Here is a 14,061-nt window from a genome sequence, read left to right as displayed (position 1 = left end):
CTTATTACACCCTGATGTCATCGAGTTCATAACTCACAGGCCTCCCAAGGCATAATCTCTGCGGCAGGAGCCAGAAATCTGTGACGTCTTCTTCAGCCGATTAACCTAAAATAACACAATGCATCTATTCACAGAAAGCCTTTATCTGTCGTGTAGATAGCAGCACTATCAACACAATCTGTTGCTTCTGTCTGGCTATGGTAGCCACAATACAACATCACTGTATCCATTCAGCTTACTTCCATGCACAGAATCACTTCATCTAAAGTGATTACGCACACACAGGGTATACACGCGCTGCCTGGTATTAAGCTCTGCATAATGACCGGCTCTAGATTTATGGTATGATCGCAGCAGTCTACTTGCCGATTGGTAATTGCTTCCAGTAATACCGCCGTAATACCACAGCAATTTGCTTCTCGATTAACGTATCCATCTGCACTGGGGAGACTTTTACAGGCGTCAAATTGGGCACAGTTACAATTTTACTGGGGACATTCTTCTCACCGTCAGAGGTGATCCTGGCCCCTTCAAACCTGTACTTCACGTAAAAGATTTGGTGTCACAACCACTTTCACTGCTGACATACATGTTCTCATCTGTCTCGCCCTCTGCTCTCACTGATGCTTTGTTTTTGTTGGTTTACACTGTTTCCAGGGCTACTGTTGTGTCTTTGGCTGTTTGGACTGGGATGAAGGAGGCAACTGGAGTGAGTGAGTGAGTGTGTGTGTGTCTGTGTGGTGGGGGTTGCTGCTGCTGGTGTCAGGGAATGCTCACCATGTCTCCTTACAGTGGCAAGCGGAGGACTGCACAGACAGAGGACTGCAGACATTTTGGTGCAGGGATATACATGTACATGATATCTCCTGCTACACCACTGTACTTTCTAGAAGCAATACTGTTGTATTATTTATCTTCTGCCATACTCTTGTGAATGCAATATCTCAGGAATGCTTTGGTGGAATTTCTTATGGCACAAATGTCTTGAGATCATTCGATTTGGGGAAAGGGGGGGGGGGGGTGTAAAAGGCAAGGTCATTGCAACCTCACAAATCACATTTTTGGCCATATTTCATATGCATGGAAATGTGAGGAGGCCCAAGAACAGAGCCAAAACATAACTGCTGCTAATGGAAAACACAGTGAAATAAAATATATTGTCTGGACATAGACATTCGTTAATACAATATATGAACACTCATTAAAGGTCCATTTATATGGACATATAAGGTGAAAGCATAGATATTGATTGGCAATTGGCAGCAGTGGCTCAGTGGTATAGCAGGGTTGTCCAATAACCGGAAGGTTGGTGGTTCAATCCCAACTCCTCCCTAGTCTCTGTCTGTGTGTCCTTGGGCAAGGCACTTTACCCGCATAGCCTCGCTGGGCTGCCTTAAGCAATTTCCCCATTGTGGGACTAATAAAGGTTTCTTAATCTTAATTTTCAATATATGTACATGGCCAAATGTTACATAGGGCTTTACATATGCTGCTTAATATATCTTAATTATGCTATATCTATAAATATTGTCCAAACACATTATACAATATCAATATTAACAATATAGATGTTTTAAATATATGGATGTTTTCTTTTCTGCATATATAATATAAACTTAGCTCTTTGTACAGGCCATCATATCACTGCATAAGAAACAAACATAGCAAAACCTAAGAACTGTTTACTTAACCTACATTTTTTTCTACCTAAAATAAAATTCTCAGTGGTGATGCTGCATGTCAGGCAGAAAAGAAAGCTACAGTCTATTTCTATTGGATCTTCCTCACAGTGTACAAGTAAAGGCTAACAGAAGTTTAAAGGCTAACAGATCCTTTTTAAAATCAATTACAGGGTGGTAAAAAAGATGGTGAAAAAAAAGGCTCACCCACTCGCATCTGACTGCACAAAAGGAAGCTATTGTCTCGCACTGCGGGAGCCTGACACAGGTATTGTAACTCATCCAGCTGTCACTGTTTTATTCTGTGTGTATCAAAGATCAGACAGAGCTTATCAAGCCTTCATCTTGTCCCTGTCAAATGCTTCACTGTCACTGTGAAGTGTGGGTAAGACTACTCTCACATCCTCCTCTCCTATTTCAGGACTCCCGCCAGAGAAGAGCCTGAAAGGGTCTGCTGGCTCACACAGGGGGGAGTCTGATGACTGCCGTGTATACTGCTGTTATCCACTGCTACGATGAACACAGTCCTCCCACAGAGACAGGCTCGAATTCATGCTAGGACTGAGAACAAAATACAACAACTTCAGATCAAGTGTTCAATTCTTTGAAGGGAATGTAAATCGACTTGTTGCATACACTTATTCACAGAAGTCGATATTGAGAATCCACAGGGTATGTCCCAGAAATGGAATGGAATACTTCCACCAAGGATGACAAGAACAGTAACTCTACAGTGGGGAACTGGCTAACTTGTCTCATTAACTCACCATAAAATAACACTGCAAGGCCAGAAACAGGGTGTTTCTCCCCACACGCTGAACTCAGCTTGCTTCTCGTTTCAGATCTGTGGTCTCGCCTCGCAGCGAACACTAGAATCTTGACATTTTCCACGGTTTTACAAGAAGATGTGAGTCATATTCATTTTCAGTATGGTTTTGACTGTGGCAAATGTTAAGCGCAGGACTAATGAAAACAACTGGGAAAACACTGTGCCATCCCTGAGAGCAGCTAGGGAATCAACGAGACTTAACCTCTAAGCTGAATTTATATTCTCTTTTTGGAGCAATCTGAATTAAACAAATCAACCTTAAGCCGTGTCTTTGGTTTTTATTTATATAATTGTATTAAATCTGGAAAACCTTGGCTAGCAGTGCTGTAAACCTTTCCAAGGGATTCTTATTATTTTCTCATGAGCTCCTTATCCAGGTACTGGCAAAAACACACCCAGTTTGGAAAGCACTTCTACAGAATGGACGTGGGTATGAGTTGCTAACAGCCTTTTTATATTCTAAGCCTGGTTTTATTACGCATCATATCCTCTCACACATGAGGAGACACTGTGCTCCTTTCCTGCCTCCCAGTGGAAAATCTGCAAAATGTTTAAGGTTCACAGAGGATCTGAACTCTCCTATCCTCGTCCTTCATGGGATTCTGACAAAGCAAACATCATGACTGATCACAGGGTGTGTTCATTTCCCACTGCTTGCATTTATGCAATGTGGATATCTCTGTAGAGCAGCAACCAGGCAGGCCTGATAAATAAATACCTGCCTGTACACCTTGAGTGACATGATCATACTATGCCTAACTAGACATTTAAATTAAAAACAACCCTATGCACACTTTTTACTAGTTTCATTTACTAGTGTTACCCACCAACACTTTAACTGTAATACTATACTTTAGCCACTAGATGTCCTCCTAAGCAAAAGCTTAAACAGTCTGTGTTCTGATACTAATAAGGTATGAACACTAAAACAAACTGCCTAGAATGTTAAAAGCTAAAAACTTATTCTTAACTGTTAACATTACAATAATAGGGAACAAACGTGTAAATGAAAATTAGAAGAACAAAGTTATTTTACTGTACAGTAGCTAGATTTAAACTGTTATACAACCAATTTCCCTGCGAGCACCCACTCTGCTGTAACCTTATTGGATCCCTGCACTGGCCCCCCTGTGCGCCTGACCAGTATCTCCTTCAGGGATCAATATACTATCACAAGATCGCCATCCATGCCAACCATCATCAACCCAAATTTCCCTGAGGGACCTTCCCAGCGGGATTAATAAAGTATATTCTATTCTATTCTATCAGTCATCATTGACATACCACAGTCATGTTTGTGCCAGGACTTTCTCTCTAAATAAGGGTCAGAAATACTCCAGTTTTCTTCCCATTTCTGAAAATGCACCGGGCCTCCACACACCAGCGAGGCGGTCAACACTGAAGCACTGGTCTCTGAAGACCGGGCCTTGACAGAGAATCAGAAATGACCTCGCTGCATTGTTACTGCCCCAGACCGGAGCGTAAAAGCCACTGAGGGAATACAGGGGATATGATCAAGGAGGGCCATCACAGACCACTAACATCCTGCTTTATGATCCTATTTATCACCATTATAGACTGCTGTCTTGGGTCAGTGGGGCTGATACAGAAGAGAGTGTGGTGTTTACATCTTGTCTTCTGAAGCTTTCCTTCACTTAGAAGCATGGAAGCAGACAGTGATTAAGTTCCACATGAACATCGATTAACTCAAGGTTACACTCTCTCTCAGGAGCAGATACTGAGCCTAATACATAATCAAACACCAGAATATCATGACAGCACATATATATTCAACAACATGGACATGTGTGTAACTGCTGTGACTTGCTGCCACACATTGATAAAGAAACGTGACCCTCTGCTTGACCCTGGTGGAAAGATCCTACTAACAAGCAGAAGTGGCTGAGTGCTGTGACAAGTTTGGAGCAGAGAGCGGAGACATACAGAGATGCTGTGTCACTGCTGGAGAAGACAGGGGCTCTGTAATTGGAGCCAATGTTAGACACAAGGAGATAAAAAGAGTGCCTAAAATGCTACAGTATACGCCTGCCATTTGTCACCTATCACCAAAGAAAGCCACACTGAGTTGTATTTGTGTTAAAGTTGAATTTACCCAGAAGAACTTTATTCTCTGAAAAAACAGCACATTTAAATATCAAACCATGTTTCTAGAAGAATCTAAATGTCGCTGCTGAATGCTGTGTGTGCATGTTTACAGTACATGCTGTATGACCACATGAAACTTTACTCCAGAGAATCAGCCTGCAGCTAACAAGTGACATAACATGTGGGGTGCTTCACCAGACCAAATGTTTCAGGCAACAAATTCAGTTTGGCATGAGGCATCACAACCTGTGACTGCACCGACAGGTTGACATGCTCTCAGACCCTCCACTGAACAAGGCTGAGACAGGGCTGCACATCAGGAACTGCTCTTCCATCTCCAGGCTGGCATGAAGGAATGTGAACACACAGATGCGTTCAGACACAGACAAAGCAAAGCAAACTTTGTGACTCTCAAGCTGTCAAAGAGAATACCTGCACTCACTAGCGGAGAGCGTCTGGCTATGCAAACAGGAAGTTACTTTTAAATGTGTTCACAAAAACTAAACTGCTGCTTTGCCACTACTTTAAATCTGACACAGGCCTGTGTATACACAACATTTTTCATCCATTTAAACTGTCTTCAATGTGTACTTTGTGAACTTTGGTACTACATAATCGACTCCTCTGTTGAAACAGTGTCTGAACATGGTGTAATAGCTAGAGAGAGTAGCTGAACTCATCATAGCACTGACACCAGGACCACTTCAGATCTCTTACCGGCCATTTGTCTCCACATGTGTCACACGTCAATCTAACCAGACACCAACTAACACTGGTTCAGCTCTACCTGAACCGTCTGCGGTCTCACCTGTACTCTTCCCTCTACAGTCATTATGACACCACTAACTCTGAAAGGTGAACAAATTCTCAGAGTGGTCTGAGGGGGAAGTGCTAACGGTCAAATTCTGCAAATGTCAGCAATCATTTTACTGAAGAATCTCCTTTTTATAAGAGCTGCACTGAATCCATTAAGTTTTGTCTTCACCTGGTTTCATGACGTCCATCACTCATATCCCAATACATAACTCTGTCCTGTTTGTTTTAACATTGAAGCACAGGTTTCTGATATAATTACCCAGAAGCTCCATGGCGTCGTCTTCATCCTCAATCTCCTCCTCTACGATAGAGTGGGCGGGGCTGTGCACCGAATCGAAGGAGTCCTGGGACAACATGGCAGCCAGGAGCTTCTTATGATGCTGCTGCTGCTCCTTTAGCCCTTTGCTCTTTGTTTCCATCTTCAGGCTGTCAGGGAGAAATGCAGAAGAAGGAAAAGGGGTTTCAAGGATGACGTTTTTTTCACCTAGACACAAAACATACAAAACTGAGTATTAATGGAACATCTTAAAACAGTGTGTGTAACAGGGAGAGAGGTCTGTCTGACTGCACGTTCTTCTTAGTGAATGAGAACAGAAGCAGAGCTGGCAAATCTCATCTGAACATTTCAAAAATCTTTTATGTGGAGTGAAGAATCTAAAGCCAAATAATCTGTGAGACTGCTGTGAAAAAGTCTTTGTGGTGTGCTCATTGAAAGTTTAATATATTATGAATGTGATGCTTTTACATTCCACAGCAGCACGAGTTTCTGGGAAATGCATTGACATAAATAGCACGTTCATAATAACTGTGCTCCTACAGTAATTACATTGTCTCATCATCTGTCAGACTTGTGCAAACTCAGGCTTTTCCAGCAAGAACAACACGCTGCCTCAGTGCTGTGCAGATATGTGACTACATTTAAAATGCATCTTTCCACAGGCTGCCTATGGTTGTGACAGACAAAAAACAGTATACAGTCACTTCAAGAGTGGGATTCACACACCTTGCTGCGTTTGAACAGCAGAGAGAAGATAAATAATTGAGGTGAGGTGAGGTGCAGAGCTACAGCTGCTCCTCAGTTAGCTGTACAGATGATTATTGAGGTTTCATACGCATGTCGTGATGCTAGTTGAAAGGGTCCCCTGGAGTTCTTGGTCAGCAGGAGAGCCAATAATCATTCATGTGTGACGTTACACTAGCTTTAACACTAGTTGCTTTTTGCCAAATAAAACAAGCTCTAAATAAAACACACTATTTTCCCATCCATACTTAAATGTTTGCAATTGCAATTTGCTTACTGCAGCAGTAATAACACAATGTGGCCTCACAGTTCTCAGGCTGTTTCCAATTAAAAAGTATAAATGGATGCCAACAAATCCAAAACTTCATAATTCTTTTCCCCAAAAGCTTTGTGTAATTCTCAGGTAATATTATAGTTCCTCCTCTAGCTTCCTATACTGTTTAAACTACAGATAAAATTATGATTCTGCATTACCTCTGTATTGGAGAAATTAATTTTCATATCCCACTGGCTGAGGGCGGGGATTATGGGGGCGGAAGAGTATTAATTTGATGCTAATCTCAGTTTAATGACTTCTATTTACAGCTAGTGGGAAAGGGTCAAAAGATGACTGATATGATTCTTCATCGCTTCCATGTGCTATTTGTGCTAATTATACCGTATCTGCCCATATGAGTGAGGGAGTTGCTTTGATTCCACACCGACAAACATGCTCCCAGAGGATGTAACAGTACAGGTGTATTAATGACTGTACTCTAGACAGGGGAGTCGAGAAAGAAAACCAATCAAGAATCCCAATTAAGCTCCTTAGTGCAGCAGCCTCTGACCTCTGACCACCAGATATCCATCAATTTATGCTTTAACAATGCTCTGGCCAAATCTGAAGGTATGCCAAAGATATGGCACTCGAAGAATGGCAGTAAATATGTGCTTGGTTATCTTGTGCTGCTACACACACTGTGTAATAGGCGCATACCTCTCATAAAACTCTCAGTATGCCTGCTGACAGCTTTGCCAGCATCAGCAATCTTTTTCACCACAGGAACAAACCTTTGGTGGTATCAACTAGTCATTAAAGACAGCAATTATAACCACAACATAAAAACAGGTGTTAGCCACCTCCCTGTCTGAATGTACGATAAGTGTTCAAGAAGGGAACATCAGACAGACACTGCATAAGAAGGTCTGATTCCCTGAGACAGACGCTGTCATAATAAACCATTTTCTTGTTGTATCTTGATTTCCCATATGCACGTATCCCTAGACTATGCAGCCAATCATACACCACCTGTCAGCTCCTCTCCTGGTCATCATAGACAGGTGGCCTGGAATGAGGTTATGGGAGCAATAAGTCTGAAAATGAAAACAAGTAAACCTACAAAACTCAGAGGAGGACGATGGACTGATTTGGCAATAAGGTCAAATATGGGGAAAAAAATCTGAGAACTGGAGTCTGAAAGTATACACGCAGCAGAGGAGATGGCCTATTAAGCCTCGGATGGGATTTTAAGGGAGGGCAGTGCTGGTTTTTGCCATCTGAGTGGTCATTTTTAGCTTCTCTGAAATATACACCTAGCCAGTGAATCTTAGCAGAGACTAAAAACATATATACTTACACATTTCCAATGCCATTATTTATAAAAAAAAAGCTCTGAGGCAGTCAAAGTGATCTGAATCTGAAGAGGAAGCAGGATCTAAGTAAATGTAATTAGGAGATAAAGTATCCAAGCTAACGAGAGGCTGGGATTATATCGGGATGCTACACTTACACAGTGGCACAAGTTTGTCACACTCAAACATAGAACACATCATTTACACACACACACACACTGGGAGCAGAGCTCATCAGTGAGCCCACACACATCCCTATCTCCCAGCTCAGGCCTCTAACTAAGTGATTTCTCCCTATAATCCACCCATACAGTAACCTAATGAGATTAACACTGTGTGTATGTCAGCTCAGGCACATGCATGATTTATGGTTTTATATTCCAACCCCCTTTAATTAGTCACATCAGCAGCTACCGTGCACACACACGCACATGCACACACACACAGACAAAGCAATATTAACTTATTCTGGTAAATCCAGGGGAGAGTTTAGAAGGATGTTTGGAGAGCGACAAATGATTTCCTGACAAATGAACAGTTCGACACATGACGCGGTTCTATTGTCAAAAGCGAAGCAATTTTTAAAATAACGAGCACCAAATTCCTTTGGCCTTGAGCGCACAGAAATGAGGTTAGCTTTAATTTGAAATTGGGTTGAAGCAGTATCATGGCAAGCATGTTTGATCGTGCCTTTGAAATGGGATTATCAAACCCATTCAGATGGGCATTCCTCAGGCAGCCGCAGTCAGAAGTCTACCTCCTCATTTTTAAAGAGCCAACAATAGCCGTGTGAAGTTTCTGAAGTCTTGAACTTTTTTTTCCTTTTTTCTTGTGTGAAAAATGATTCCCACACACTCATATATGTATGACTACATAAATATATAATGGCAATCACTAACCTCCCAGCAGGGCTGCTGTCTCCACTCCAGCACACTTCAGTTTTTGCACGGGGGACGGGGGGGTGCAGCATCTCCGCAGCCAGAGGATCTGCGTCGTCTTCCTCCCGACCGACCCACTCCCCCACCACCCGAGGGCGCAGCACTGAGTTGTAGCCCCCTAAGTTCTGAAACAGCAACACACATATAAGAGACAGAAAAGTGCAGACAGAAAAACAAAGATGCAGATTTACTTAAAAGAGCGGTGAGGGGGAGTGAAAAACTATATATTCAATGCTGTATATAAAAAATAAACATTCACTATGAAAAGCTGCACAGTGATGTCTGATTTTAACTTCACTCACAACTACAAAAGACAATGATATATCTCCTTATCTCTCCCTAAATCCAGGATAGTATCAAGTTCCTCTGTCTCTGTATGATGGTAGCAGGTTTTTAGTATTCATTCCCTGTTCGGCCCAGCAGAAAAGAAAGGAAAATCTCTGGGCTGTAAGCCCAGGATGTTGGACATGTACTGCTGCACTGAGCAAAAAAGTAAAGTCCCTGTCAAAACATATGCTGCGTTTCTCTTCCAGATCCATCATGTCCAGATCGATCTGTGCATCTCCAGCCTAGGCAGACGCTGCACCATTGTGCTGGGAGAGGACAAAGGCAGAGCTCAGACAAAGCTTTAGCGAGTAAGATGCACAGCTAAAGTAGCAGAGGGAGCAGGGGGAGAGAGATGGAGGACATGCTTACTAAAGTATCACTCTTGCATATCATTCCCATTAGACAGCAGTTCAGCTGCGCTGCTCTGTCAAGCAAGTAAAGGTATGAAACTTTCTGATAGCATGAGAACAGAAAGAGCTCTATTTCTGAGTGACTGCAGTGTCATTATGAGAATAATTACATTTCTAAAATGTGTTCATATCTACCTGGTCAAGCTCATCAGAGATGGCAATGCCTGCAGAAGAGAGAAAAATGGTTTAAAGCTCAGACAATCATCACAATCCTGACAAAGACTGCAGCTCAGCTTAGTGGCCTGCTGAAGAGATTAGCAGCTTTTTTCTTAGGATTTCCAGTGACATTTACAGAAAGGTCTAGACTTAAGTTTAGTGTGTGAGGATGTGATCCTAGCATGCACTCTGCACTCACTGCGTGAGAGGCTCTCCAGGGCCTTGCCAAGCTTCTTACTCTCCTGCAAAATGTGGTTGAGCTCATCAAAGTCCCGGCTCTCCCTCCAGTCCCAGGATGGGTACTCAACTGAGCGCGGCACTGGACATCAAAAACACACAGGTAAAAATGATGCTCTGCTGAAAGCAACATATGCATTATATAATATCATCCTGCAAATAATAATTTTTTTCTATGCTCTCTGACAGTGGTGTAACCTTTTACTGGAAATAAAACAAAAGACCTACAAGCCATTAGCCAACCACCAATAAGAAGCAGGGGACAGAAGGACGAAGAAGGAAATGAGGGATGAACAAAAAGGAGGAGAAGTTGTAATTAGTTGTGTGAATATTTTTGTTAATAAGAAAATCGATCTAATGAAAAACCGTAATTTGGATTTACAGCAAGATGAACTAAAATGGAAAAACTGGCAGAAAATTCCGGGTATTGCTTCCAAAAACCCTGAGCTCACTAGCCTGAGGCCAGGAGAGTATGTCTGTCAGTCTCTTTGATTAACAAAATAACTCAGGCAGGAAATGACCCACATACTGTACTGACAACCTGCCCATGTCCTCTAGCAGCATCCCTCAGCGTCTACATGATGGTTAATTCATATCCTGTCAGATTCAGACATTATTTATAAAAGCAAAGAGCAATATTCCCTTTATAGGCGAGGGATTACTTGTAGTTCATCCATATCTAACGTCCTAATGCTCTAACATAACAGCTGAAATTAAATCAACATGAAGAACCTCTGAAGACATGGCGAGCAGAAGACAAGCAAATGTGACGTCTAATGTCCACTCTACGGTGCCTCGACAAAACCAGAAATAATGCAATGGATTTCAGAATAAACTGCATGTATGCATGCATGAATGAAACACACATGTGCTGACAGGTGCAGAAAGTAGGCGCCGTTCTGTTTGCACACACAAATAAATAAACTCCACAGTGAATAATATTTGACAGCACTGCTGCTACAATCTGCCTCCCTCTACCCTTGTTTACCCTGTCTAAGCTGCTTGGCATTGTAACAACCGTAAACACAGAGCAAATGTCTGCCAAATACAGACTGGAGAGAAAAATTATTTTATTACTTCCAGCAAAGAGTGTCTTTCAGTCCTCGGCTCGGCTGTGTGTGTTGTGCTGCTGCAGCAAACGCCTGTGCAGTAATAGCATAGATTAGGGGTTAAAGATTCAATTCCCGCTAGATCTGCCCGTCCATCAGGACCGCCAGGTGGAAGTGAGGCCAAAACCTATTAACTCCTTAGCAAAAGCGTAGGAAGAGTCTGTGTGTTATAGGGTGGGATTCATTTTGACCAGCGTATCAGTGGACCCTGTGGCAGGTTTTCCACAGCTGTTACGTTGTTTTGCTTCACATAAAATGCACAATGATAATGAGAGGCAGTTCTTTTCATTTCTATTTTTCATGAGCTCTGCATGCTGAGACACCTGTGCATGTATTTTTAATATGATTTGCCTTTAAATGTGGCTTCTTACTGTGAATGGGCAGCTGTTAAGCTTAAGCACACCTTGATGTGCTGCTGAGTTGCATTCACTCCACTGCCTGATACACAGTTCCTCTTGATTGTGAGCAATGCTCCACACAGACTAAAATAGACTTGGTCTGGCAGTGACAGAGCACAATGTTAAATTATTGAAGCATTCTGCGGCTCTGCTTAATCCCCATTTTGACCTACCCTCAATGGCTCATACTTCATTCTAACTTCAGTTCTGTAGTAATTTATTGCAAAACTGAAAAAAATTATCTCCATCTATTTTGCATGATTACGTTTGTGGAACATTTGGTCTTCAGATTGTGTAGCAGTGCTGCAGGAAGTGTGTTAAAAAGTGCCACTTTATAATGAACTCATCTGCAGGGCTGGAAGGAGGACACTGGACTAGACACTGTGACTAACTTTAATTAGATATAATTATATCAAATTAAAAATGGAGATTAAGGTCAATGGAGCATGTAATTGGGAAACAACTATACAACAGGTATCCACACACTGCAGCTTCTTATTTTAAAGTGGATTCTGTGTCACAAAAAATCAGGATGTAGAAAAGTTTTCTAAAAGTGCTGATGGCACTAATATGAAACTTACAGGACTTGGATTCTGGTGAAGGTGGAGATATACTTGAAACAGCCAGGTCGCTCTTTGATTTTTTGGGTTTCTTCGGGTGAATCTGCCATGGTTTCTCATAGCAGCTGTAGTCCCGCCGAGTGTTTTTGCTTTCTGTTAGGAGAGACAATCACAATACATGTTCAGAACGCTGTGTATGAATGCACTTTTCTCCTAAATCTATGGCTATTCATGTCAAACTGTGGCTGTTATAAGGAGAAGAAAGGCCTAATTCTACACGCTTGTGTACCTGCTGGATTATTGTACGAACCTGGGGAGCTCTGTGCCCACAGCGCTGCAGAGCCAGAGAGAGCTCTGTGCAGCTTGCCAGGGCTGTCTTGCTTGGTCTGCAGGTGATCAATGAGAAAAGGGATTGGATGGTCTGGAGTCTCAGTTATCAATTTGGTCATCAACTCCTACAGGAGCAGAGTAAAGCAGAGAAACGTTAGATGAAAGCAGCACCACAAGAGCAGTAAGAGAGTGGAGCCGAGCCAGTGGAGTATCCACCATGCTGAACAATGCACTCAATCCAAATGAGCATTACAAAGCTTGTTTTGTAGTTAAGGTCACTATCAAGAGAACAGGCCAAAGTGATGAGATAGTCCTGCTGTCTTCACTTCAGCCTTTTACTGAAACCAGTGTTAATAACAAGTTAAAACAAACAGTACATCCAAAGTGAAGGAACAACTTCCCTTCTGTGTCAGCAATCATCAGGACAGTCAAGTCATAGGGTGAACAAGCAAAAGATGCACTGCATTATCTGTTCAAATCTAAAATACTTGGTTGTCTGTATCCAGTCGGGGTATTTCTATCTTTATGTGTGGCATGGGACACATGTATGCAGGTGTCTGTAGCAGCAGGTGTCAGCACTGTTTGCACCTAAGGTGCAATAGTCATTGAAGCAATTTACACCTTGGTATGTAAAATGGCACAAGCTGCCAGGTGTCTCTAACCAGAAGTGCTATTTGCACCAAGGTGGAAATAGTGAAGCTATTTACACCTTGGTGTGTGGCATGGTATAGGCAAATACTCAGATGTCGGTAAAAATAAGCATCTCGGTGTCCTATTCAACAGTGCTTTTTGCAACAGGCCAGTAATGATGTGGTTCTATACCTAAACAAGTAGCTTTGTTCCCTAAACCAAACTACAACTGAGAATTGAAAGAAACAAAAAAGGTCTTTTTTGTAGAGGATGCAATTCTCACCACTATGATGGGAGATTTGAACAGATACACAGACAGACACACAGAGAGAATGTAAGAGTGAAGCTGAGACACTAGCAGTAAAATTACCATAGGATCAACTAGACAGAGAAAAGCAGCCAAAAACGAAGGGAGTGTACGGAAGACGGAAAACACACGGGGAGCCACGCGGTAACAGGTGCTGGGGGTAGAGGCCATGTCTCAGTCTGCATGCTAATTTGGAATCTGTTAAACGCATGATGGGACTTCAGCAATGAATGGGCCATCATGTCCTAACAAATCATGTCCTACCTGTGAGCTATTCATAGACACGCTGTCACAGAAATGTACATGAGTAATGACACAATGAGTTAAGACTGACTCACACACCACAAGTACGCTGCAGATTTGTTCTGCAGACTACCAAAAAGTGAAGCAGTTTACAGCTGGAGGGAATGACTGTCCCTTTTGAGCTGATGGGTGGAGTGTAAACAGCATACGTCTGGTTGGTGTAGCTGTGTTTGCTGGTAGATACTCTGTGTTATGAGAATGAACTCTGTTTGACCAGTTTAAGCCAGTCGGAGCAGCTGAGGCTGACTTCAGAATGACTGCTGCAGTGGAGCAAAGCCATTAGTGGACTGCAGT

General features: G+C 42.3%; 1 protein-coding gene across 1 annotated transcript in view; it reads right to left on the bottom strand.

Moving 5' to 3' along the window:
* c20h8orf34 (chromosome 20 C8orf34 homolog) overlaps positions 1 to 14,061 on the bottom strand; it is a 49,809-nt gene that overhangs the window by 26,483 nt on the left and 9,265 nt on the right. Inside the window, exons 2-7 of the mRNA XM_028433232.1 lie at positions 12,508 to 12,652; positions 12,219 to 12,350; positions 10,093 to 10,212; positions 9,873 to 9,901; positions 8,962 to 9,125; positions 5,690 to 5,856 (exon numbers count right to left, since the gene is read on the bottom strand). Of these exons, the coding sequence (XP_028289033.1) occupies positions 5,690 to 5,856; positions 8,962 to 9,125; positions 9,873 to 9,901; positions 10,093 to 10,212; positions 12,219 to 12,350; positions 12,508 to 12,652 (757 nt within the window). The remainder of the gene's footprint in view (positions 1 to 5,689; positions 5,857 to 8,961; positions 9,126 to 9,872; positions 9,902 to 10,092; positions 10,213 to 12,218; positions 12,351 to 12,507; positions 12,653 to 14,061) is intronic.

The sequence above is a fragment of the Parambassis ranga genome, chromosome 20 (genome assembly GCF_900634625.1).
Source record: "Parambassis ranga chromosome 20, fParRan2.1, whole genome shotgun sequence".
Classification (NCBI taxonomy): domain Eukaryota; kingdom Metazoa; phylum Chordata; class Actinopteri; family Ambassidae; genus Parambassis; species Parambassis ranga.
The sequence above is the reverse complement of the archived record's forward strand: the minus strand, read 5'-3'. Positions and strand labels throughout refer to the sequence as shown.